Source organism: Ornithodoros turicata, chromosome 7 (assembly GCF_037126465.1).
Source record: "Ornithodoros turicata isolate Travis chromosome 7, ASM3712646v1, whole genome shotgun sequence".
Classification (NCBI taxonomy): Eukaryota; Metazoa; Arthropoda; class Arachnida; order Ixodida; family Argasidae; genus Ornithodoros; species Ornithodoros turicata.
Genome location: NC_088207.1, coordinates 38,333,251 through 38,359,157, shown reverse-complemented (window position 1 = coordinate 38,359,157; position 25,907 = coordinate 38,333,251). Strand labels below are relative to the sequence as shown.

The window sequence follows — 25,907 nt, the reverse complement described above, 5'->3', positions numbered from 1 at the left end:
CGTGACGCATGTTCCGGTGTACTGCATTTCGAAATGGCGCAACCATGGCAACGGTGGCAACACTTTGCAACCGCCCATGCTTTTTGTGTTTCCGGAATCATCGGATGTCGGCGGTAAATAGTGATACGATTCGAGAGGACTGCTATGGTCTACTGCTATGTTTACTAAAAGCGCTCAGCGGCTCTGGCGCTCGGCTTCCGGATAGCCTCACAAACACCATTAAGTGGAGACACCAAGGGTACGTTCCCCTGAGAACCCGGGATATGGCGCTCGGGAGCTTGCCTAATGCGCCTGACGACGACTACGTACGCGAGCAGAAGACGGAAGTCGGGACCAGTATTGAGCCCTAATTGGCTGTTTCCCCGGCGCTTCCAGCTGGCCTCTTCCGGGAGCGTCTGACGCCCAGCGAAATTTTCTGGCCTGTCTAGATCGACTGCCGGCGGCATATTTTTGACGCCGGGCGTCGAGCGAACGACGTCGGGCGAAGTTCGCCGACTGTTCGTCGCATATTCGCTCATGTGGGATGGGAATGCAGCCGACAAAGCAGTCATGCAAGCAACCTTCCTTCAAGAGAGTGTAGAAGAGGTTGACGGAGGTGCCTAGTCGTGAAAGGAGAAGAAGAAGAAGGTTGACGGAGGACCATCGCAAACATCGCCATCTCACGTGTAGCCCGCCGATATTCCTGCTCCAGGAACTTCTTCCAGACTGTACGTGCAACATGGTTTCTTTTGGGCGATTCTTACAAAGATTTCAGAGCGGGGCTCGCCATAATCGCTCGGCTGTATCAATATTTCGAGACCGGACCTTGTGGATAGCCGAAAAAAAAAAAAATCAAATCATTCCTCGCACGCAGTGGTACATTAGCGCTACTCATTACTGCTGCTGTGCCGCAGCAATACCGTTTTTGTGTTTACGAAACCATGGGATGTCAAGAAACGGAACTTGGAAGTAGTGTAATACCTGTGATTACGTTCGCCACGGGATCTTTGCTATATGAGTCGAATACGCATATGGAAGCAAGAAAAACAGGACAGGGCAGCAAGCGTTTATTCTTGTGAACTTATTGCTTTCATAATAATGGTCTCTCTTGCATGAAACATCTTGTGGGTGTCTTCCTAGAAAGCCTTCGTTGTTGCGTACCATTTCGATACTTGTTGTTCGATATATTTTCATGATGCGTGTGTGTGTTCGCTTATTTTGCAGCGCTAGTTCGCGCACTTGCTATCTGAAGTATCCTTCTCACCATGTCCCGGGGTAAGTTCGTTGATATCCTCGGAAACTTTTTTTAAAAATGAATTATACGTCTCTGCGTTATTTAATATATCGGAACCTGTTTTTAATATGACACATTGCATTGCGCAATACTGAAATATTTCTCTGGTTCTGAAAATATTACCGACAAGACGACAAAAGTGGCAGATTCCATTGAACTGGTACTCATTTTGTCCCCTCTAAGAACAGGACTTCATCGCATAGCAAACTGTTGGCCAACCACTACCACGAATGATAGGGTTAGAGCTTCTCATTCGAAAAGAGTGGGTGGCGTACGTTCAAAGGCGGTATATCCAAATTGACTCAAAAAAGGCGTTCGCCCCTCCCACCCCCTCTTTCTCTCTTCGAATCAGAAGCGATAATTCTTTCTATCATTCATCTCAATGGCTGGCGCACAGCGTGCTATGCGGCGCAGCTTGGTTTTCAGAGTGAGAGTTTTCTTGTACGTATTATTGTGCAACTTGTACTCACTGAGCAAAACCAAGAAAATGCTGAAAATAAAAATACTTATGGACAATAGCGTGACTGACACGAAGTAATGACAACACTGGAAAGTGCATCCGATATGGGGGGGGGGGGGGTATGTTTAATGCAAAGTAAAGAAAAGAGAGGAGGGAAAGGTATCCTATATGGTATTTGTGTAGATGTGCAGCATTAGGGAGTTTTGGCTAACCATTTCCCAAAGGACGAAAGGGTAACGATACATTTCGCATCCGATATTACGCGTATAGCACTTAACTTACGCTCTCAACTTTTGATACGGTTTGAACCGCAGTTATCCCGCCGTCTCACGGAAGAAGGGTTAAGGCCACATGGTTCCTTGCTCCAGATCGGACGCAACAAGCAGTGCCCAGAAGTTTTTATTTATTTATTTATACATACAGCAGCCTTAAAAAGGCTATAGCAGGAGTATAGGCGTACATTGCTTGTGAAATCACTAACAGAAAGTTCTCTAATCATTCCAGGAATAGAGTTCCACTGAACAATCGATCGAGGAAAGAATCTACACACTCTAAAAACAGAACTTCACTGCAAAGCACGCTGTGCACCAACCATTGCCACGAATGATAAGGTTGTCGCTTCTGATCCGAGGAAAGTGGTGGGCGTACGCCTTTTTGTGGCAATTTGGATATATGATAATTCCACAAAAAGGCGTACGCCCCCTTCTCTCCTCGAATCCGAAGCGATAAGCCTTTCGTTCGTGGCAATGGTTGGCGCACAGCGTGCTATGCGGTGAAGTTCTGTTTTTAGAGTGTGCGTAGTGACGGGGGCTGCGCGAAACTAAAATAGGAGGAATACGGAATGTTGATTTGCTTGTGAACTATCAGGTACAGATACCTGAGTCCTTCCAAAGTTCGCCTGTCGCTAAGGGAAGCTAAAAATAAGTCGTCACGCGCAGATGATGGAGATACATCTTTGTTTCTCCTCTCGAGTAGGAAAGCAGTCGACACTGTTTTGCAGCCAGTCATCTTGTTTCGCACGACGAAAGAGCTAGGGGGACGGAATACAAGGAGAGCAGCTGATCATTGCGACGCACACCACGGACCCTGCGCCTGCGTTGCTGCTCGCGCGAGGAGTATTGGCCTCGAGAACCGACGGAGCCGCCCCCACACGACAACACCAACAGTGAGGATAGACCCGACGTCCTCATGTCGTTGCGCTGCGGTACCGGACAGAACCACACCATGCTTTCTGTACCGTACACTATAGTCAGGACCGTACAAGTTCAGTTTTCAGAGTGCCGTTGCAACAGGAAAAAGTACGTAGTGCGTCCGAACCCCATGCACTCGGAACGCTTCGCGCGTTCTCTTATCCTCACTATTTCGGCGATCGACGCGACACCTACAGCTTGTTCTCGGGGCCATGCTCCCATTTTGCTACAAAGTTTTACAGGGTTTTCTGCACAGTTTCGCACACGAACGCTTTTATGACTTTTCTCTCACTTTTTTTTTTTTTTTTTTTTTCAGCTTACGAAGAAGAAGAAACACGACCTGAGGCTGAAGAAGGTGAATATATGTCTACGACGGCTTGGAGACTCTTCTGAAAAATTGCGTTGGCATCCGTGGACCTGCACTCTTAAAAATGGATTTCACCACATTGCACGCTCCTAGCCAACCATCATCCCGAATGACAATGTTCTCGACCCCGATTTGTTGAAAACGAGAGGCGGAGCCTGTTTTGTGCCGTACATAATGGTACAAAATAGGCTCCGCCTCTCGTTTCCAACAAATCGGGGCGAGAACATTGCCATTCGGGATGATGGTTGGCTAGGACCGTGCTATGTGGTGAAGTCCATTTTTAACTGCTGAATAGATACGTCGTCACTGCTGAGGCACGTGCGCTGGCACTCGCTATACATGACATCCTCGGGTAAACATAAACAAGCCCCCGCCACAACTAAGGACGCTCGGAACCCACCGCCATGCAGAATTATATCTTTCACTTTCCTGATTTGTTGAAAACGGGAGGCGTACGCCTTTCTGTGGCAATTTGAACTCCCACAAAAAGGCGTATACAACCCTTTCTCTCCTTAAATCATAAGCGATAACTGTATTAATCGGCACAGCTAGTGGTTAGCGCCGACCGTGTTTGCTGTGAAACCGTACGTCGTTTTGTCGCCAAACCAGAAGCGGTGGAAACGGCGTGTATAGCATCGGCGTCCGTAAGTCATCTTTGCAAAGTGGTATCTGCAGGAGGTCCCGTTTCTGACGGGCGTCATCAACATTGGCTTATAAGGCTTACAGAACCTGGTTCATGAAGTATACATCGTGTTCACTAACGGGTGCTATACGGTTAGACGGAATTTTTTTCTTTTTTTTACGTCGGTACAGGGCACGGGTTTTGACAAATACGGCTAATCTTGTTACAAAACGAATAGTATTCTCACTTGTCCCGCTGACTGCCTCATGAAGTCGTGTGTAGCAAGGTTACGTCTTTATTATCTCTCTATTATCTTTATTTATAGGTTACGGGGCTGAGGAGTCACCGACGGGTAAGTTTTAAGGATAACAAGTTGTAGAGAGTGGGGGGGATCGAGTGGGAGGGTGGGGGCGATCGCCCTCAAAACGTCACATGGGATTTCCCCCACTCCCCTCACCCACTACGCGCTTCAACAAAGAGACTGCCCTCCCCAACCACCCAACCCATGGTCTGGGTCTTCTTCTGGTCGTAGGCTATATAGTATTGAGTAGTTTTTCAAAGAAAATCGCTGAGAGGGTTTAGTTACACGGACACACATTTTCCAACTAAAAACCGTTTTCAATATAAGACAGCGCCGTCACCGCCAAAAAAATTTGGGGAAATAATTTATTTACCAGGCTGTTACGGATTTGCGTTACGGAGGACAAAAGGACAGTACATATTGGTACATATAAAGGGGCAAGGGACTGCTAATAGGGACCACCAACCTACAGTGTGTGTTTTCAACTAGTTTAACTAATGCTGTGACTCGGGAAGAAATTCGCCGAACCCTAGACGACAACTTTCGATATTTACGGCTCCCCACTCTCCAAAAAGACTATTGGGCGGTTTGCATAGTGTAATTGATCACCTTAACACGAGACAAGGGAGCCTGGGACACTGTTTCCAAATGATGTCAAGGAGGTTTCGAGCAGCAAAGCACATAACTAGAGATGAGTGTGGGTATGAAAATTCGTACCCGCAACCGCACTGCACCCGCGGGGGCACGACCCGCATCCGCAGCAATCTCACTGGCTCAACCCGCATCCGCACCCGCATATCCCGACGCGTATCCGCACACCCGCCGATATATACCCGCAGCCCAATGCGTACGCAAGTTTCAGTTATGTCACATGATCGTCACAGCACGGAATGATTTATTGATCCGGGGACAATGTCCGTTAGTAAGCCACTTTTCCAACGCGTCAGAAGCTGGCGACCGCTGACATGGTTGCCATCTTACTGATGCGAAGAGTTCCAGTCGTGGTGTCAAAAGATAGCCAAAGTTAACCATGTGACAAGCAACAACAACAACTTTATTTTGAGATGATGAATTGGATATAGAACGTCGTGGAAAGTATTTTGGGTCAAATGTTCGCAATGAATCTGGTCATACATCAAAATCCGACGGGTTGGTTTTGCGCATGCGTTTATTGCGGGTATACCCGCGTAATCCGCGAAGGCAGTGCGGGTCTACCTGCACCTTACCCGCAACTGGCGATGACATGGAAATCTGTACCCGCGAAGAACAAAATTGCGCGGGTACCCGCGGGTATAACCTCACCGCACTCATCTTTACACATAACTTCATGACGTATGCAAAGACGGACACATAGGCTAGATGTATTGTTTGCAATTATATAACTCAAGTTTTCATTTCTAGAGCGACTGCCCACTAAGGACCCATCAGCAGGTAAGCAATCAATAAAAATCATTCTAAGATGCATGAGGGGCAAGAGGTGGACAGAAGGAAAGGGCAAAGGACAAACGAATGCAGGTAGAGAATTCTGCGCACACAGTATATATACTGTTCACTCCGTCTTGTAGACTTGTCAGTTCGTGGTATCTGCCGTACAGGCGTCAAAACGTAGGATGAGCAAATTATTTGTGTACTCGTGAGCTTGTCTGCAAATTATTTGTGTGCGCCAAACAGAAGCCACTATACCTCAATACTAAATAGTAACATAGTGCTTATAAAAAGTGCAAGATCAAAGATATAGACCAAGGTGCACATGCGAACGTACATATTTTCCTCTGCGGGCATCTATGTAAAGTGAAAACGTGGTAAGCGCCATATTTATTGTATCTATTTATTATCTTATTTTATTTAGCACCGCCACACGTAACGCTGAAGTTTTGCTGATTTGCTGCCACCAAGAAATACTTGTTCTTTTTCGATTGCATAGCGGTTAATATTCGCGACAAGCTCGCAATGGTCCAGATGCCGCTGTTGCAAGACCATGAGCCAAATCAAAGGAAAGCTACATGAGGACGGTTTTCTTTGCCCTGTCCTCTGTCCGACAGTGCGATTACGCATGCACTTGTTATAGCTCCGTATGTCCGTTGATGTCAGCGACCATTTCTACAGCATATTGTTTTACTCGGATTTCGTAGGACCGCCTGGGCACCACATGAAAGCCCCTCCTTAGTTTGAAGTGACACTTGCGAGTTGCGTATCTTACGCATTTTCGCCATGTGTTGCTCTACGACGCCAGTGTGGTCCATTAGCAATGTAGTTATGACTTACGCTTCACTGCATAACACAGGGTTAACTGCGATTCGTAATGCTGTCGGTCTGCTTGAGAAAAACTTTCACAAGCTATGACAGCGATGATTGCCCTTGAGCGCGTAACTTTCCCTTTCTATTGAGCTTCAAAACAGAAATGACACATTTGGTTAGAGTCACACTTCCAGATATGTTGTACGGTCGAAATCGACACTGGTAGACACATGATTATCTGAGGCCGTGCCACAAAGAAACAACAATAACGACCTCTAACTCGATGTAGAAGCTGGAGGGAGCTGCAAATGTCATTTGTATCAGACACAATATCTTGTTCGTCATGTCAACTGATGAGCGCGCCTATACATGACATTCTCGGGTAAACATAAACAAGCCCCCGCCACAACTTCCGGTGCCACCAAGACTTCCGGTCCTTCCGCCACTAAGGACGCTCGGAACCAGCCGCCATGCAGAATTATATCTTTCGCTTTCCTAACTTGTTGAAAACGGGAGGCGTACGCCTTTTCGTGGCAGTTCGAGTTGCCACAAAAAGTGTATCAATCGACACAGTGGTTGGCGCAGAGGCGTGTTTGCTGTGAAACCGGACGTCGTTTTGGCACCAAACCGGAAGCGGTGAAAACTGCATGTATACACGTGCGGTGAAATGCCACGTGACCGACCGCGGAATAGATCTTACTACAGTTACGCAGTGGTGCATCTAGGCTAGTCGTGTGCATGATGTTACCACAGGAATACGACACGTGTATCCAAGAGGCGGAGGTGCTGTGCGAAGGGAAAGCTTCTACGTGCCCCTAGTCATGGATACTCTAGCTTGGTCCAGGGACACAATGCAGCGGTGAGCAGCTGTCGTCTCTCGTACCTATATGTCTGGACATGCATTATTGAGGGGAAACGCGTCGTACCTTGAGGTGGAAGTCCTGGCCAAAGCCAGAAACCTTCTGTACCGGCACACACGAAAGAAATCTAACGTTACTGATGCAACTAGAGTCACACAGAATAGGTCCGCACCGTTTCGTAGAGAGAAACAAATATTTTCACGGTTTCCTAAAGCAAAAAGTTATTGCGTCTGAATAAGGAACTCCACAGGAAGCCCCATCACGGGGGCCATTCAAAACTGTCTTGACCCATATGACTACGCTTTAATGATTTGGAAAATTAACCATAAGTCATTCTTGAACGATATGCGGACAGGCATGGACGTGAAGAAACAGAAGCTATACTTCGAGACCATATGCAACATCTACAATTATAATTGTAGCCGTCGTCTATAGCTGTCCTTAGCTGTTGTCTATAGCATAGAACTCTCATAATAACTAGAAACCAAGCCAGCGAAGGGAGGCATCTCGACATGATCGATATGGTAGGTCTAGCGTCTTACGAACGGTGTCTCCTACGAGTTCATTGTGCCGTTCTTTCACGTCGCAGCACAAGGTTTAAACCATACAATGCTTATTCCCTACGGAATCCAAGCGCACAGGTGATTGCAGACAAAACAAACACACTTCGCACACGGCATGGCACACGAAGCCCAGCGGAAGCGGAAGCGACTTGCATTGGATTGGATACCATTGCGGCGAACGCACCTGGTCCTCACACGTGGAAAGGCTGTGGCAAATCCGGCCGAATCCAAAATAGCGATCATGGCGCCTCCCTGACTTGGACATTGGGAGAGGGTCTTGCCCTCGTGCAAATCCTTTGCTCTCCCCCATCACTCTCTCTCTCCCAGCTTTTCTTCTAGCCTCTCCTTATGATTTCTATGGTGGATAGAGTGGCATACTGCCACCGACAAACGGGAGGTAGAGTGGACATTGAGAAGATGGCGGACGTGCTGCAGACGATGAAGCCGATCTGTAAGATTTGTGGGAGCGGTGCTGACCTGTAGGAGTCAACTGGTCTTGAAGCGCTCCTAGGTGCGGTATAGCCTTGGAGGTTCCGCTTTGTCTGTCAAGGGTTAGCGTGTTGTAATTTTATCAACAGGTCGACGAGGGTCTATTTGCAGTTTGACAGTCGCCAATACTCTCGTTACAAACCTCTAGGCTGGTTGCTCAATTATTCACGAGAGCACGGGGGATGCAAGCTCACACTCATTTTTCATCCCAGTGATAACAGTGAAAATAATGCTCTCCGGCAGAAATCCATGACGTCCTGCACACTTGTCGATGCGAGAAGACGGTAAAATAAATATCGCCCTCGTCTATCCCACAATGCAATAAGCTATACGGACCACACTAGATGTACGGCTTGGACTTTCTTGGATAAAGCCCTGAATGTCATCTTTGAAACTGTGTAGACGGTTTCGAGCTCTTTGTAAAGATTGCTGTTGTATGCTTTAATCGTACAGGAAGGACTTGGTAAGCATTACTTGTATACAACGTAAGTTAATACCGAGAGCGCCGCATTTCGAAAGCTTTACGATTTGCGAACAGTCTCAATGCTGACGCATTCCCAAGACAAATAACGCGAATTCAAGTAGTAAAGCACCTTGAAGAAATTTGGACACTTTTGTCAAACCGAATCATAACCAGCGAGGCTGCGGTTAGGAATAAAAGTGGACGGCACATGATTTGAGTCTATACAAGAAAGCCTGCAGGGTGGTCTTACATTTATAAAGAAGGGTAATTGCGCGCAAATGCAGACTAATGCTGAACGAAATCATACACTCCGTTTAGTGTGAGGTTAGTAAGGGATGAATGAGATGAATGAGCCCCAATTGGAGTAAGATGCAGTTCACACAGGGCACTGTCCATCCAATGACAACCCAGTAGGAACTGTGGAAGGTAACACTACCACATTCACATGCATAAACTGCCAGGACCCTAAAGTGTTCATTCGTCAAAACTTTTCTGAGAGGCAGTTAGCGCACGGTAGCAATTACCTTGCCACTCGAATATTCAGTCCAGGGTATAAAAGATTACAATCAATAATTTCCTCTACTTGGTTGAAGTGCAATGCGCGTCACTTCCCACTGTCACACAACATGCGTGACAGGTTCCTAAAACTGGAAGAAGACACAATATCCTGAACTGAAAATATTGACGACTTACTTTATTGCGACTCAAGACATAGTTTAGAGTATTGGTTTAGAAGACGACTATGCCCGTTCGCATGAATAAGCATGGTTTGATAATAAAATTGGATCAACACAAGCGACCTCATTGGATGTTGTCCCCGTTGATTTTCACTAATGAACTCTTAATTATTAATCATCGGTGTTCGGTGCAACGACAGCGTCATCTTCTTTTGGGGCGCCGTTGTCGTCTTCAGCATAAATATCGAGCCAATATAGCTTGAGGAAATGGTCCGGGAAATAAAGTCAGATCCCGTGGCCGTTTTCGTCGCTCCGTCTGAAGCGCGCATTCTCCCATGCCCTCGAATGTTGGCAGTGCAGCAGAACTGCTCTGCACAGAAAAACATTTGAGCATCCCGAATTAGCCTTCATTGAGGGTCGCCCTCCCTTGCACTCTCAGAAAAAAGGGTGGAGCAGTTATACCTTCCAGAAGGTAATATTTGTCGCATATGTTGTACCTAAAAGTTTGCAATGTTCTACCTGAAACCTCACTCTCTGCCGCAAATGATAGGGTTACCACTTCTGATTGGGTGAGCGAGGGGGGCGTACGCCTTTTTGTAGCAATTTGGATATATGATAATTGCTTTTACCACCTTTTTACACCCTTCATCAGACGCTATGTTGACCTTGGTGGTAACTATAGAAGTTACCACCTTTTCACACCCTTTTTTTCTGAGAGTGTGGGCTATTTATGTTTTCAATGTATCGGTTCTGTATAACGTCATGTCCTCCCGTTTGGGTGAGAGCCTCGTCATCTGAAGGCCTCGGTGCACGGTTAGTGAAATGCGCAAGGAAGAAGGTGACAATACAAAAGCCCATAATGGCTGCACGTAATATGCAAGTTTCTAAATCAGACGGTGTCACGCCAACACCGAAAGGCTGTTTCAGCATTATTGGGATTTCATCAGCAGTGCACAGGTGGCCAGCATTTCAGGAAGTGGCCTCGGAAAGTGTCGTAGATCATGACCTCTCTGGCGCCGCTTCCGGAAACGCTGTACACTACCGAGGCATTGCTGACGAGATTCCAATAAGGCCGTATAGTAGCTGTCGAGTACCGCTGTGGCGGTGTTTGAGTGCAAACCGACATGTACAAAACAATATACCCGCAGCTTGAGGAGCGGGCGAAATGGAAAAGACGAAGGGATTAAGGAACGTGTCTTGGAGGGAACTGGACTTGTGAGGTGCGGGGACTTGGGTGGTGTTTTGCTGGATTAAAGGGACTCTGGCCTTGACTAAGGCTTCCCTTTACTTTTTATTACACATAAGTGTGGCATAAAGTGACATATTTCGTGGGCTGCACTATGACACCGCTAGGGATCACTATACAAAAATTTCAGGGGCACATGGATGGCGATAGGCGTTGCTCTCGTCGGAGTCGTATTCTTCGCAGTTGGAGTTGGCCTCATCATGAAGTATAACTGTAAGTAAAATTGTGAACCACCTGTGACCTTTACTCCGCGAATATACGAGCTTTTTCCTCATCATGGAAACAGCAGACAGTCCATTGTTATCATTATTCTCCAGCCTTTTTCCTTTCCTCCCAGTACTATACTGGAATAAAGTGCCTGAGGACGCATAGACAAAAGCACGGACTATAGACACGGGGTAGACAGTAGATGTAATTTGCAGGCTGTCGCTTTCATGATTAGTACGGCAGTCAGGAAATTCTTATTGGTATAGAATTCATATTGGTATAAATACAAATAACGGAACGGTGATTACTAGTGTAAAATACTTTTCAAATGCATCTGGAGCAACATCCTGCACAGCGTGTCGTCCAGGAGACTGGATCCTTGATTCTTTGTGGCTATATTTAATTTGACTTCTCTACCTTGAACATAAAATGCAATCGAGCTGGTGTACATACTTGACGCTGGCAACATGTCTCTGCGCTTCGTGGAAGGACTGTTCTTTGTTGTCTTTTGTGTGTGTGTGTTTCGTCTGTTTGCCCTTCGCACAAGCTCAGGAACATCTTGCCAACGTCTTCTTTGCGACTGTGTCGCTACCGACGATGATGGTGCTGATTAGCAGTAGTCCGGGGCCGACGGTAACGACATAGTCGTGACACCGCCTAAAGTTTCGTTAAACAAAATTAGAATTAAAAGCTAGCACTTGTCAGTGATAAAGTGTCTGTTTCCCATCATGGCTTAAATAACTATTATAGCTACATCGTTCGCATAGTATCTTAGAGGGTATAGGTCAATTTGTCAACACCTCAATGTCAATTGGCAACGGAAATTACTTGAATCAAGAAATGAGTTATCCTCAATACTGTAATCATTGCCGGTCTATCCCAATTTTACCTGTATGCATCGCATTATTCAGGCTGGCTTAGCGTACATGGGTTTCGTTTGCATACTAAGCGAGAAGTTTAGAATAAACTGCAAAATAACTTCAAGGCGGTGCATGACATGAGCAAGATGCTTGGAGACATCCTTTTGTCCCAGACATGCGCGCATTCCATTTGATGAGGTATATCTGTATCAGGGTTGCGGAGTTGCCACTCCGGGGTTGGAATGATTCCGGAATCATTCCAGATTTATCAGAGCTCGGAATGGAATTGGAATTGGAATGGCGGAAACTGTCCTTGGACAGGAATGGAATTAGACGTTTTTTTGTTTTTTTCGCAGGCGGAATGGAATTAGAATGGACTGGTCTGGGTGCCACACGGTCAAGGGCGAAATAACTTTGTCTTTTTGCTTTTTCCGTGCTGGGTAATGTCAATCTCCTCTATAGCACTGCTGGGCTACCCAGCACGGTTACTGGTCCCTTTCCTTTAATTGATGGAATTAAAGGAACGGAATGGAGCTGCAAAGCCATTCCAGGAGTGTGAATCGGCCATACCTTTTCATTCCGAGGAATTGAGAGGAATGGAATTATCACAAGTCTCCATTCTGCGGAATGGAATGGGTGATCCCATTCCTCAACCCTGATCTGTATTACACAGCGCCAAGTAATCTCGAGTTCTAATGACTACGCCACGCTACCATATCATGCTATGCTTTATGTAGTTGGCGGTATACTGTTACTTAATCGCTCATCGAGACGCTTCTTGGAGCTAGGCCACAGGCATGAGGATGTTAACTGGCCAATTTGGAACGTTCGATTACGGAGTGTGAATGGCACCCGGCCGAGCCCGGTTCATTCGACGCGCCGACTCGCGCGTGCCTGTTCGACGCTGTGTTTCTTTCTTTCTTTCTTTTTTTTTTTTTTGCGTTCCTGTTTATAGCGCCCAACTTCGTTCATTCAATAACTTTGTTCCTGCTACTCCTGTCGTTGTCCCTGTACATGACGATATGGCTATTTCAGGGGACGTCGACGAAGGTAAGTAGAACCATCATTAACCAGGGTACGGTTACGAAGACGCATCAATCACATTGCATCAAGCGTCGGTTTGTGTGCGCAAACTCTTCCACATATTTATGTAGACTGAAGCCCATGCTTTCACACTGTACTTTTTTTTTTAATTACAAGGCACGATCATCATATTGTATGGTAACAGCGTTTATTGCATTGCACAATGCATCTATGTAGAGTGTGTGTACACCTAAGTGGCATTTGCACGTGTGACTATAGTTGTCTGCTCAACTTGCATAAATGTGCCGTGGCGCATTTATGCAACGTGGCGCGTTGTGCAACAAATAACATAATCACTTTTGCTTGCGTACAGAGGCAGAGGCTGAAGAAGAGCAAATCAGGGCACCACAAAAGACTGAACGCCGTGGCGCATTTATGCGTGTGTAGTGTTGGATCTTTGTACCGTAAAAAATAGAGTGCGACGGAAACATCGGCTTCCTTGCATTAGAGTAGGGCAACATGACTCCCTCGAGAGAGTTAGAGGGGGCCGGACCCTCGTCAAGCTGTGCTTTACAGATTTTTGTCCGTGCCGCCACACCTGATTGGTGAAAATAAAAATGAAGTGAATTGAATATATTTTTTTATTCGAATACACCCTACAGCTCCACCGAAGTGGCATTACGTAGGGGAGGAGGAGTACATGACTGTATACACAAACGCACGAGCAGCGACAGCAGAATTAAACAAAGATAAGCATGCACGCACAATCTGAAAAACAAGTAAAATCAAAGCAAGGATCAGCATGCACACAAAATCAACTAGAAAATCACTCAGAAAAGTACACGGCCTGCTGAAAAAGATGTCACTTGAAAGAAAGAGGGCAATGTCACGAGTTGTGTGTGGGAGCCGCTGGGTGAGCTATCGGTGCAGAAACGGAAACGATGTCCCTGGATGCAGAGCCCTGGGTGCTCATCGGTGGTGCCCTTAGCGGCGCATGCACACAACTCTCTTGAGACCGCCATATTGTTCTATTCTAATGCAAGGAAGTCGATGTTTTCGTCGCTCCGTTTATTGTGTTACGCTGTGTATGACTTTTCCCGCGATTTTTTTCTTTTTTTGTAGCTGCAGTACCGGAAGTTCATCCGGTAAGCAGGCAACGAGTTACGTTTGGAAATGCGATGTAGGTTTATCCGCACACGCCCTAGATAATTCTGCTTTAAAAGGCAGCAGTGCAGAATATACTGTTTGATACTGGCCACAATATCACGTATCTCTGCAGAGAAGCTCGGTACCTTTCCATGACGAACACGGGAGTCACATTGTACGCGATTATGCTTTACAGTATGTCGGAGTACGCTTCAACGAGCGTTTTTAATCACTTTTGCCTGCGTACAGAGGCAGAGGCTCAGGCAGAGACAGAGCAGGTCAGGGCACCACAAAAGACTGAAACACCTGCTGGCCGTGAGACCTCCGCGCCTGCATCGCCAAGCACACTGTCACCAAGCACAACGTTACCAAGCACAACATCAACGCCCCTGACACCGTCCAGCACGGCAGAAACAAACCCTTTGGAGAGAGAAACAAGCACTGAAAGAATATATCCGCCAACTAGGACAGCTTACACGGATCCCACAGTAGTACCGGGTAAGGCTGCATCAGTACAATGTAATGCACTATAAAGGTGGACGACCTGAGCCCCTGCGTCATCGATTACTTTTCGCCGCAACGCCAAGCATGCTGCTCGAACCAGGCTTCTCGTGACGTCACACGTTTGTAAACAGAGGGTTGCCTATACACTGTTTTCCCGTGGACGCCGCCATATTGAAAGCGCAGCGCCGTCTAGCCAGGGGAGCACGTTGAAAACTGTTTACTGCCCATGCCAGAGAGAAAGAAAGCACACGTGTCGTGTGCTTCGTCCATGGTATCGCTTTCCTCCTTGCTGGAGTGTGCTGGGTGCAAAAGCGCTGGGTGTGAGGCTGGCTGGAAAACGGTGCATAGAAGTGACTTTGGAGAATGCGTGATGGGAGGTGGCGTTGCCCTTCTTCCCTCACACCAAGCACATGTCGTGCCCTCTTCCACTGCACAGGCGTGTCTGGTCTGTCCTTCCTTTCCACTTGCTGTCTCGATCCCAAAACCTTCCCCTCGCCTCCGCCTTGCGCTCGCTCTCCTGCGACTGCTGATGTCATTGGTCAGATGTTCAGTGGCGTCACACAGGGATTTTTCTAAGCGGCCCACACATTCCCTTCTCGCATCGCGCGCACACATGCAAAATATATAACAACACTCCAGATATCCTTCCCGAGAAGTCCGAAATGCCGCCGGATACGCGTGTCACCCTCTCCCCTGCCCCGCAGATGACGATCCTGCACAAATCCTTGACGTCGAAGCTCATAGGTTGCACATCTACGGAATGCTTACTTGGGTGCGCTTCTTCCCTCGTAGCGTGCGGGCGCGTCAGGTTTCTTCGAAATAAAGTTCAAATTTGAGCAGGTTGGTTAGTCATCTCAAAGGCGATAAAAAAAAAAGAAGAAAAATACCAATGCGGGGGTGAGACAAGGACGAAAGAAAGGATAGAGGAACTGTGTAAGGCTTGTTCGTATAAGCTTTGTTCGCTTCGGGAACTCAGGTGCAGGTGTGTACAAAGTTTACGGGTCACCGTAGTGGGTGTATATCGTCATCGGAGCGGTACTGGATAGCAGCACACGAGAGCAGATAGACTTACAGACAGATGAGTGGGTATTCCACGCATCTCTGAGCAAGTGCGTCCACTCCCGTTCGCCGCTATGGGCCTGTTGCACTAAAGTTTCACCCGGCGATCGCAGCGCCAGCTGCCCTCTAGTGTAGAGCGCCCTTACTAGACGGCCGTGTCCGGTGTGTTCCCTGCCTTACCGTTGTACCCTGAATGTCATCTCTTTCTGTGGAAATCATTGCACACTATTTTTCATAGCCGTAGTGTGGGCGATACGTGCCTGTGTACGGGCAAACCTCCGGCTATACGACCACAATTGACGCTGCAGAATACGGTTCGGAGCGCCCCCAAACGTCGTCCACGAGGCCCATATGGTTTGTCCCCCGTCAAGATACACGCAGAGGCAGAGCCGTTTATTAGGAGATTTTGGCCATTGGTAGGAGCCCGTTTCAAAGCGCGTCATTTAACGTCACCTGGTGGGCGGCGCCAAAGCCAGTGGCACCTTAAACTGTGTACTGCCTTAAATTTCCCATTCCGCCATTTTGTAGCGGATAGCCGCCGCGGCCCGCCTTTCACTCCGACCAAGTGGGCGGAACGATGACTGCTCAGACATCACGGGCAGGTCCCCGTCTCCGGGCGGCAACAGATCATAGAATTGCCAAACTCACCCCATAAACGGCTCTAAAAAAGAGTAGGGTGCCTGAATACTAGCTCCCTCTATGTAGGGTGGAGTCAACCTTTGTCAACCTCAGCCGCCATGTTGACCTCCCACCCTTACCAGGCATGAATGCTGCGTACCGATTTCGCCCACTTTTTCAAACCACCTCTGCTATGTATTTACTCAACTCTAAAACATAGTATGTGTGTGTATGCTTCACTTTTGTTAGCGCATCGCGAGCTGTGCGTGGGCGTCATGATGGCAGAAATTCGTAGCAGACGACGAGGTTGTCTTCGCCCTATGCATAGGGAACTAGTATTGAGACACCGTAGAAATACATCGCGCTGGTGTTCCGTAAACATGTGTCGGGATCTGTACAAACACGAACAGAGCCGAGGTGAATCATCGTCATCATATCGTAGTAAAGTAGTAAAACGTTATCGTCAAGTTTTGTCTCAAACCCGACTTAGCTGAAATTTGCATCAAATTCGATGAAAATTTGCACGGTGCCTCTGTGTATCACATGAAGCATGTGATGACATGTTTGAGTAATATGACTATTACTGTACATGCATTTCGGCATGTTTGAGTAATACTAATGCATAGCTCTGCTCTGGGTCAGGACAAGGCCGTCGCTTTTCGAGCAGTGAAATGCACGAAATTGATAGCTGAAGTGAGACAGCTGTTTCTTCTTCTTCCTCTTTTTTCTTTCTATGGTACGTTTGCAAACAAATAACATATCAGGCCTTGTTCAGGAACCACGTGCGCATCTGACATGTAGCGCGCGAGAGAGCGCACACCCTCTGTACACTCTGATCTGCAGAACCTCTAGAAGCCATTCGCTCCTTCGAAGAGCGTGTAGCTAAACCAAGGAAGCTGACATCACCACGTAACGCTTGCAATCCCAATGGAAGGGTCGGTCGGGTGCTTCGTGACGTGGCCCGGCGCGACCGAAGCAGAAAAACAAAAAACAAAAAGAAAAGACATTAATTTACGGCAGACGCCTTGTCAAGGCCTGATGCCACGCAGGGTCTGCTGGCACCAGGAGGTCAAGTGGTCTCGTCGTGCCGGCCGCTGCTTTCTCCGCAAGTTGTTTGCAGCGCATGCGTTTCATGAGTTGTTGCCACGGTTTCCAGCCAAGTTAAATGTCACTTCCTTGTCCCTAAAGCGTATTGTATATCGCCACAATCTGACTTGAACACACGTGCGTTTGTCGCAACGCGCATATCTTTGTGTGGCGTGCTTGGCCGCGTGCCCACATGCGGCAAATGCGCGCGGCAACGCGTGTGCGAGACAGCAAAATTCTTGCCGCAGTGCGGAAAAAGCGCCTTCCGCCTTTCCTCCACCGCGCAATGCGCGATTTTTACTGGCACGCCGTGCATCTTCGTCTAGTCAAGTGATCACCGGAAGATTGCGTCACGCTCTTGTCTACTTCCGGACACCCAAGCTGTCTACAGCACGTCGTTAGCGTCGTCAGTGTCGACACCCTGCGAGCCGCGGAAGCCGCAGGCGTTAGCGGCTGCTGGGTGGGCACGCACTCTTTCTTTTCTCATTCTCGCCGCAAGCGGATTCCGCGCCGCATGTGGGTGCTTTCTGTAAAGGACGTTCGATTGCCGATAGACCATTTCGCTGTTTCCGAGCTGGGTGAGGTGTTCCGTGTATACTTCGACATTTCGTCTGGCCTTCAGTGACTCATGATAGTCGAAAATACTTCGCTTCTCCAAATCTTATTTACGCGACGTGATACTACACGAGCTCCTTCTTTTATTTCAGAGAAACGACTGGGAAAGTTCCTGTTCTGCACACTTGGAACATACGCCTTCATGAACGATTATTACCAAAATTCAGCGTGCGACTACCTAATATTCTCGGACATTACATACCTGAGAGGCGACATCGTTGGAAGAGACGACCACGAGGCGTGGAAGAATTTCCTTGCGGTAAGCCGCGTATGCTTCAGCGGTGCTCCAATCCTCGGACCACTATGATGAATATACACTTATTGTTATTGCTTTTTGTTCTGAGTGGTGACACATAATTTTTAGCGGCATTCTTTCTGCAGTAGAAACCTTTATCCATCTTTCTAGTATGCGGGCAAGATGAACAGGGTTCCGACTTCGTGGAGTCATGGCCGTGTGGTTCACATGGGAGCCAGTTTCAATGTCGAGGATCTAGCAACAATCACACAAAGAACTCAAAGCGGCGTCCTTGTTACAAATATGAGATGGTTGACAGATCGCTTCAGGATGACTGCATTCGGTTTCCTGGGACTGGAAGGAAACTTCAGCAGCATCAGGGAGAAAAGACGAACGATGGAGCCCACTTACAGTGTGAGACTATGCTGTGATCCTTTCTGTGAGTTAGTTACTTTAAAATGCGGCGTGTATGGGCATTCGCGAGCGTGGCACACGTGAGCGTTACATTAGGGCTTTTGTTGCGTAGAGAGTAAAATATACTAAGCGCTGTATGGGTGAAGGCTGACCAACTCCAGTTGCCCAGTGGTTAGGATGATCTCTTTCCACGCAAAGACTAAGCGGTGATGCGGGTTCGAATCCTGGCACTGGCTGTACGTACTGTCTGAGGTTTTCCGTGGGTTTTCCGGCAGGCCGTCCAGACGAACCTTGGCACAGTTCCGTTTGAAATCGGCCCGGGGCGCAAACTAATCCCCTGTCCCCAACTCCTTCCTGCTGGGGTATCTCAACCTGTACTCATCCTTACGGCTCTCATAGCGACAGTTGTTCCGCGGCGCTAACACGGGAACTAAAGAAGATGAAGGCTGATTAGCCAGAAGAGAAACCCTGGGACGTGATTATCTCGTCGCTCGCTGTGCCAGTATTAATTGGTGATGATGACAAAACAGGCCTACCTGGAATTTGGGTATCAGAAGGTCCGCGTCATCCACTGCATAGAGTGCTTGTGCTCTGTGTGACTGCCAAGTGTCAGAGATACGAAGTAGAGCATCGTCGTACCCAAATAGTACGGAGACACTCTCTTCGCGGCATGCGCTCTGCGCATCTCCCCAGCTTCCCTCTCTCTTCTATTGCCCTCGAAGCGACCTTATTGGTCCCTCTCCCAAATAAGAGGGCAACGTTTCAAGGTGAGGCTCACGTATAGTTTCTGCTGTGGATCCATGCCGGTCTGCGAATACGCGTATTACTGCCTTGTGAGTGGGCAGACACTCCGTCACGTGGTTCCTGCACACTTTACCCTCTTTCCTGCGCGAGAAACATAAGTGTCGTAGCGTATTCACACCGGTATTGGTTCTTTCCAGGATATATCAGCGATTTTTGAAGAGTCGGCGGTTCCCAATCCGTATCCATTCAGGACCCGATTTCTTGGACTACGAATTACCGACGTCTGGCAAGGCGCTAAACATTTTCAGCGGTTTCTTCTGCAGCTACTGTAAGAGGGTATTTGATGTTGTTTTCGCTGAAAAGTGTACGATACACAACGCGCTGCAAAGCAGACTAAGCCAGGCACCATAGACAGAGCAGACACACCAGCAAAACCTATTCCACTTAAACGAACGGCACAACTGTTACGTGCAACACATATACGAGACTCATTAAAGGGGACGTTTGCTCAGGATTGTGGGCTGCACTTTATTTATCTTTTTTTTAGATATGTGTATATATACTATTTCAGGTAAGGCAGCATAAACGCAGACCAGCTGGTGGAAGAGAACCATGATGAAATACAAGCCTAAGCTTGTGGGCAACACTCATAAGAATGTGTCGTCCTTCTTGTGAGTTTTGTCCAAGCTCTAGCTTGTATTTCTTCACTGGAGTATCCCAGGGCTTGTATTTCTAATTTCTACTCCTGCTGACACATTTTTTTGGGGTCCTTCCAAGTTCCTTTAAAGAGAGACTTCGCAAGGGTTAAAAAAAAAAAACAATAACAGGTGAACCTTACACCGAACACGAACCACCCCCTCAATACCGAACACAGCCTTCGCGTTCATTTTGCACGAGTAATTCATTCGTAGATGGTGACAGTAGCAAACCGAAACCGAATTACGGAGCTAGCAGAAACCAGAGCGTTTCGTCCGGAGGAGGATAACGTGACGTCACCCACGTCGCGACCGCGGCGCGGCGTCGTCGTCTGCTTCGAAACCTGTATTCTCACTTTCGTTTTGGACGAAATAAAGAGGACACTCCACGTAGTTGCAGTTTCCGTCGTGCAGCGAGATCGCTTGCTGCAATTGCTCATGCAGCATACTGAACCGACCATTATGGTGTCGATTCCGACGGGATAGAAACGAATGCGTTTTAGAAAAAGGTTGTTATATTTCAAAACAAAAGCAGGACAAAAGAAGCAGTGCAGGGGGAAGGCGCCGAGTGATGTCAGCCCAGTGTTGTTGTTTTCAGTAACCTCTCGCTTCACAGAGACGGCGCGCCCGCTTCACAATGGATTCTCCTAAATAAAATTGCGCAGTTTTGCACATGTTCCTGGTATCTCACAGATCTGGCACACATCTCGTGCACATGTTCCTGGCAGCTGAAAGGTTTCAGATATACCACAACCTTTGTGGTGATTTTGTGACAGAGTCGCACTTTGAGCACACTCGTACGAGTAAACCGATGTAGTACAGTTGAATAATGAGTTTAAACTTCTACAAGAGTGGCAAGACCTTGTTTGTTCGCTGAATCGCGTGTCAAATGGGAACGGCAATGCTGCTTGAAAGCCCGAGAACGCTTCGAATACGAGACATGACAGATGCAATTCGCAGACAGCGATGTTATTGAAAGAAATCCAAAGTAGGCACGACAATGGATGTGCCCATGTTATAAGTCCGGTATTCTCGCTGCATGTCATCACAAATTCAGCCCGTTCACACAAATTCATTCACAATGCGTGATACCTGCGTGCTGCGTGCGCTCTAGCGGACTCTACACCCCAAGATGTTCACCCCATCGAGCATGTTTCAGACGAGTCGGGAAACAATGCATTATCATCCGATCAAGCGCTATCTAACCTCGGCATCTGCAAAATGTCGTTACATACATCATTCCTGTCAGACCACTGGGCTTCATCCAACACGTGCTTGAACATAACCAGGCAGGTGGAGAAACAGGAGCTTAGCCTATACTATAAATACTACGACTACAACCATTAGTATAGATGGGGTTGCTCATTGAAGCAGTCACTGATTGTTCATTCCTATATGTCTCCTATATGTCCTTTTTGTATACCTTTCAGTCCGCTAGATCTCCTGGTGCTACAGACGCACATCACCGACGCGCCAGACGTGCAACATAGAAGGACGGATTGCATCATCAGCCCTGTTAGTGCGTGGAACAAATCTTTCTACAATGCAAGCTACCACATCACACTGGTCAGCCGTTCTGCCATATACTATTAGTGTACGACTGTACTAGTAACAGAGACTTATAGCAGAAAGCAACGACTTACGCACATTGAAGAGATTCACCAGCGGTGTCCTCTGTAGCTTCGGTAGTGCGCTTCAGGCATGCGCTGCAGTCCTCAAGGCTGCCCGTGCATAATGTGCTGACAACGCTACTGAGGACGTCACTGAGGAATTTCCTCAACGTTCGTGTACAGTCAATCTCCTTTATAGCGAACACCGTTTTAACCAAAATACCACTACAGCAAATTTTTTTGCGGTCCCGCTGGAGCCTATAGGTCCAATAATAGACATCGTTTTTAACGAAAATACCTTTACTGCGAATTTTTTTTTTGCTTGTACTAGTAACAGAGACGTATAGCAGAAAGCAACGACTTACGCACATTGAAGAGATTCACCAGCGGTGTCCTCTGTAGTTTCGGTAGTGCTTCAGGCATGCGCTGCAGTCCTCAAGGCTGCCCGTGCATAATGTGCTGACAGCGCTACTGAGGACGTCACTGAGGAATTTCCTCAACGTTCGTGTACTATATGTTTTCCCCTGTACCCCCCGTGCACCCTTGTACGTTTTCGTTCGAGCTACCCATATTGCTAGTTATCACTCTAACTTCCATCTTATCATTCTCTTCAAATTATGCAGCAAGAAGCAGCAGACGTGATTCAAAATCTTCCATCGAGTAAACTAAGTGTGGCGGTGTCCCTCACCATGGGTGTGATGCACTTCGTGAAACCGAACAGCACTGAGAAACTAATGTTTGGGGGCAAGTGTAACGCCCAGTACCTGTCCTACTACGATGTCGTTTGCGACAAGGACGTATCGCACGTAGAAATGTCAGCCGTGGCTTACGAAGGTGATTCTATGTACACCTTTGAGGACAACGTAACCATCGCCTCGAAGGTAAGCCGGCGTTTCATTTGGCATATCGTCGAACGAGATTCTAGTTTGTTGTAGTGCAGAAGGCACCACAAGAGTTCTTCGTACGCGCAGCGGAGTCTGGCAACAATGCGTTTACCATCGGGTCCCTGCATTCATGAAAATATTTGTACTTCACCCCGTTGATGTTTCGCAAAACAACAGGAACTGTAGAGACAACGCACAACAGGAGTTGCTTGAGAACATTCTAACTGTTGAACTCTAGATAAACGTAATTTAATGTATTGACATTTAATACTAAAGTGTTTATGCCGAGTGTGAGAAGCCCTTTGTACGTTAACATTGCATCCCATGCTTCCACTGCTGGTCACGTCCGTGCTGGTCTTTCACTGGTAGTGACTGATATCGATTCCCGAAGTCCCCTAGTTACAGCTCCATAATTTCCCTTCAGATATACCTGCTTAGTCTTCTTAATCCGGTTCTTCCAACAATTTGACTCAAAATCTGCATTGGCCACAGCACAGCCGAAAACGCATCACTCAAACACTATACAATCAATTTGTGTGACTCTCAAATGCGTCATGTTCGATTCAACATAGTGCCTTTTAAAGAACCTAAAAAAGAACTGACGGTGGGTTCTTAATAGGTGAATTTTTTCAACCTTTCGTCAGACCTAGAAATACCAAGACCACTAATGCCAGTACTAATACCAATACCAGTAGCGTACATCCAAATCCTGTCCAGGCAGAAGGTCTGGAAGAAAGGTACCACCGCTGTTGCCATGCGCGTGCTATTATTGACCGATTGTAATGCAGTACAAGGTGCTAATCAATGTGCTATGCAGGCACTGCTTTCGACACACTTGTCTGCGACCTCCAGCCCGTGGCGCAACGATCCCCTGGCGGCAGTGTCGCGCTCGGAGGAGCTAGACCAAAGTCGTATCCCTGGCAGGGATCGGAACCGGCACCGGTTCGGGTTCACTCGTATTGGTTCGGTTCGGGTTTAGCTCCGTTGGGCCGCAATTATCAGCTTGAACCGGTTCAAGTATATCGGTTCGGTGCAGGTTCGGCTCCGGGAGAAACGAAAAAAAAAAAAAAAAAGCGGTCAGCGCTCGGGACACTTACAGGGATTGGAACCGTTACTTTTTTCGGTCCTGGTTTAACCGGTTCATCGGCAGTAATTTTGCTACATGACAGCGAGCTTACTCGCACACGGTTGTAAGAGAAAGGTGTGAGATAACAGTTTCAGGAAGTGTCTACTGCTGGCTCGCCATGACCACTTGTTTCACAAGACGAAGCGTTCTTAGGGAAACGCACAAAGTTTTGCATAGTTTCCGTTTCACTCTGTGCCTTTTCGTTGCAGAAGATGGTCAGGGCATCCAAAGGGAGTAGCAGGGCTCTGATATTTTATTGTATTGCACTCCCGTGGTCGTCTGCTGAAAACGAAAAGCGAAGTGCTGGAAGCCTTTTGGCAGAACCCGATCAGGGCCCTCATTTGTTCCGGCAAAAACTGGCGATGCAGTCACAAACTTTTACTTTCATCTGACATCGTACAAAAAATAAATAATCGAAAAGAAAAGGTCGGTCGATAGTACGTTTAGGTATTTCACCTCTGAACCGATTCCCGAACCGGTAACCGTATCAAATTTTTTCGGTTCAGTTCCGGTTGGGTTCGTGACAGGCAAAAAGATTGTTCGGGTTCGGTTCGGGTTCGATGGATAATTACTTTTTTTTTTTCGGTTCGGGTTCAGTTTCGGTTCCGATCCCTGATCCCAGGGGAGGCCGCGCCGTGTCCTGCGCCATACAGCGTCATTAAAAGGTTGAGGTGCTTGGGCCGTCACAGGGGTGACATAAACCAGCCATTTCTGTAACCACCCTCAAGCGGGTGCTTTTCGCAAAGTCGCCATCTTGTCCTGGTCACACATCATTTTGATCACACATCGAAACGTCATTTTGAGGAAATGTGACTTTGTTTACATGTTGCTCTAGCACTTGCCAAGATATTCCCGTCGGCACAAAGCCAAGAGATGAACGTATTTTGCCAGCGCAAACAATACGGTGCTTCTTCCGCGGCATGGTAGCCGGCTCATCGGCTCAGTATGTCATAATGCCGGCTCGTCATCGCATCTTTGGAAGTCGTCAACAGTGCAAGGCCCCGTGTGCAAAACTGCGCCTGTAATGCCATATTGCCGGATAAAGATATTTACCGGGGTCGAAAGACGTCCAAAACGGTGCACACAAATGTACCGCTTTGTTTACAAACGAGTTTGCCTCTGATCACGGGCGCGGCCATCTTTAAGGTCACGTGTGCGTTGACGTTTGCTGTGACGTGCGACCAGGGCCTGACCAGGATGCACTGCGTCCGCCCAGCACGCTTTCGTCTATGGAGCAATACACTGGATGCCAACCCTGTGTTGGGCGTCGTCTCCCTGCAATGCTTGCCTCCCTTCGAGTTCGATTTTGGTATACGGTATTTTCACATGACGTCAAACGAACGCGTTTGGCCGCCATGGTGGTGGTCACTTTTTCGACGCAGCTGCCGAGATTATCTAGCATTTGCTCGAAAACGAAGCCTTGAATGTTTTTTTTCCCTTCTTTGAAACCCGGTCGCATCCGTACCCTTCTTTTTATCCAGAGGACACTTCGTTATTGTCATCCTCGCATTTTCTTTTATGAAAACTATGATTGCCGCTTTAAAAAATAGCGCAGTTTGTCATCTTTCAATGCCGCTAGCACCAAAAGTGGCCATCAGTGGGAGGAGCTTACGAGCATGCCACGTCACTGCACGTCACAACGTGACGTAGGTGAAAACTCCCTATCGCTCCTTCCTGCGCGACAACGGCGATAGGGAACTGTCCCGCCAAGAACAGGAGATTACAGACAAGTGCGCCGCAAGTAGTACTTATGTGTAGCTGTGCACCGCAGATGAAGAATGAAGGGAAGTTATTTTGCACGTGTCCTTCAGTCCGTGGCGGTCTCCTGTGCAGCATGCTTTCGCTGCACTTACGTTGTGCACGCAGAAGAAGCATTCAAGTGACATGTCTCTTCCTGGCTCGATTAGATAGCAGACGTACAGTGTTCCTGATCTGCTGTAACACAGCGGTGGTAGTGACGCAGGCCCGTCGGGCTCAGTCAGTGTTTCCTTTTCAGCTGGCTCATGATGTTTATCTTTATTCTTACTATCATTTCTAGAGTTTACATCGTGCACTAGCCACGAAGATTTCGTTTGCTTTCGCAGAGTTCGGGACATGATAGTTGAGTCATTATATGTCCAGCAGCCACTTCATTAATTCTTATGGTTGTATTGCCTTTTTTTTTTAGTTTGAAATGATGGTGAACCGAAGCCAGACCGACAATTTCGGATGGGCACTCTTTGACATCCAGTTCGATATCTACCGCTGCGACTCTCCGTCCAACGTGGTGCACATCTTCGATCGCGTAACGCAGTTGAAAAAGTTGCTCTTCAAATAAAAAAAGTGTTAACGG

General features: G+C 47.5%; 1 protein-coding gene across 3 annotated transcripts; it reads left to right on the top strand.

The window, feature by feature from the left end:
- Positions 1-453: 453 nt before the first annotated feature.
- On the top strand, positions 454-25,907 carry LOC135401041 (uncharacterized). 3 transcript variants are annotated; one of them, XM_064633168.1, is made up of 15 exons: positions 454-707; positions 1,204-1,254; positions 3,240-3,278; positions 4,238-4,264; positions 5,615-5,644; positions 7,205-7,310; positions 10,880-10,962; positions 12,852-12,866; positions 14,235-14,483; positions 17,960-18,126; positions 18,274-18,516; positions 19,458-19,588; positions 21,386-21,521; positions 22,189-22,446; positions 25,743-25,907. In XM_064633168.1, exons 2-15 carry the CDS (start codon positions 1,245-1,247, stop codon positions 25,890-25,892), a joined length of 1,644 nt encoding a protein of 547 aa, XP_064489238.1. In that variant the 5' UTR covers positions 454-707; positions 1,204-1,244; the 3' UTR covers positions 25,893-25,907. The 3 variants fall into 3 exon arrangements, with proteins under 3 accessions (XP_064489238.1, XP_064489239.1, XP_064489240.1); XM_064633169.1 differs by lacking the exon at positions 7,205-7,310 and adding an exon at positions 8,817-8,826 and having other exon boundaries at positions 457-707; XM_064633170.1 differs by lacking the exons at positions 454-707; positions 1,204-1,254; positions 3,240-3,278; positions 4,238-4,264; positions 7,205-7,310 and having other exon boundaries at positions 5,617-5,644.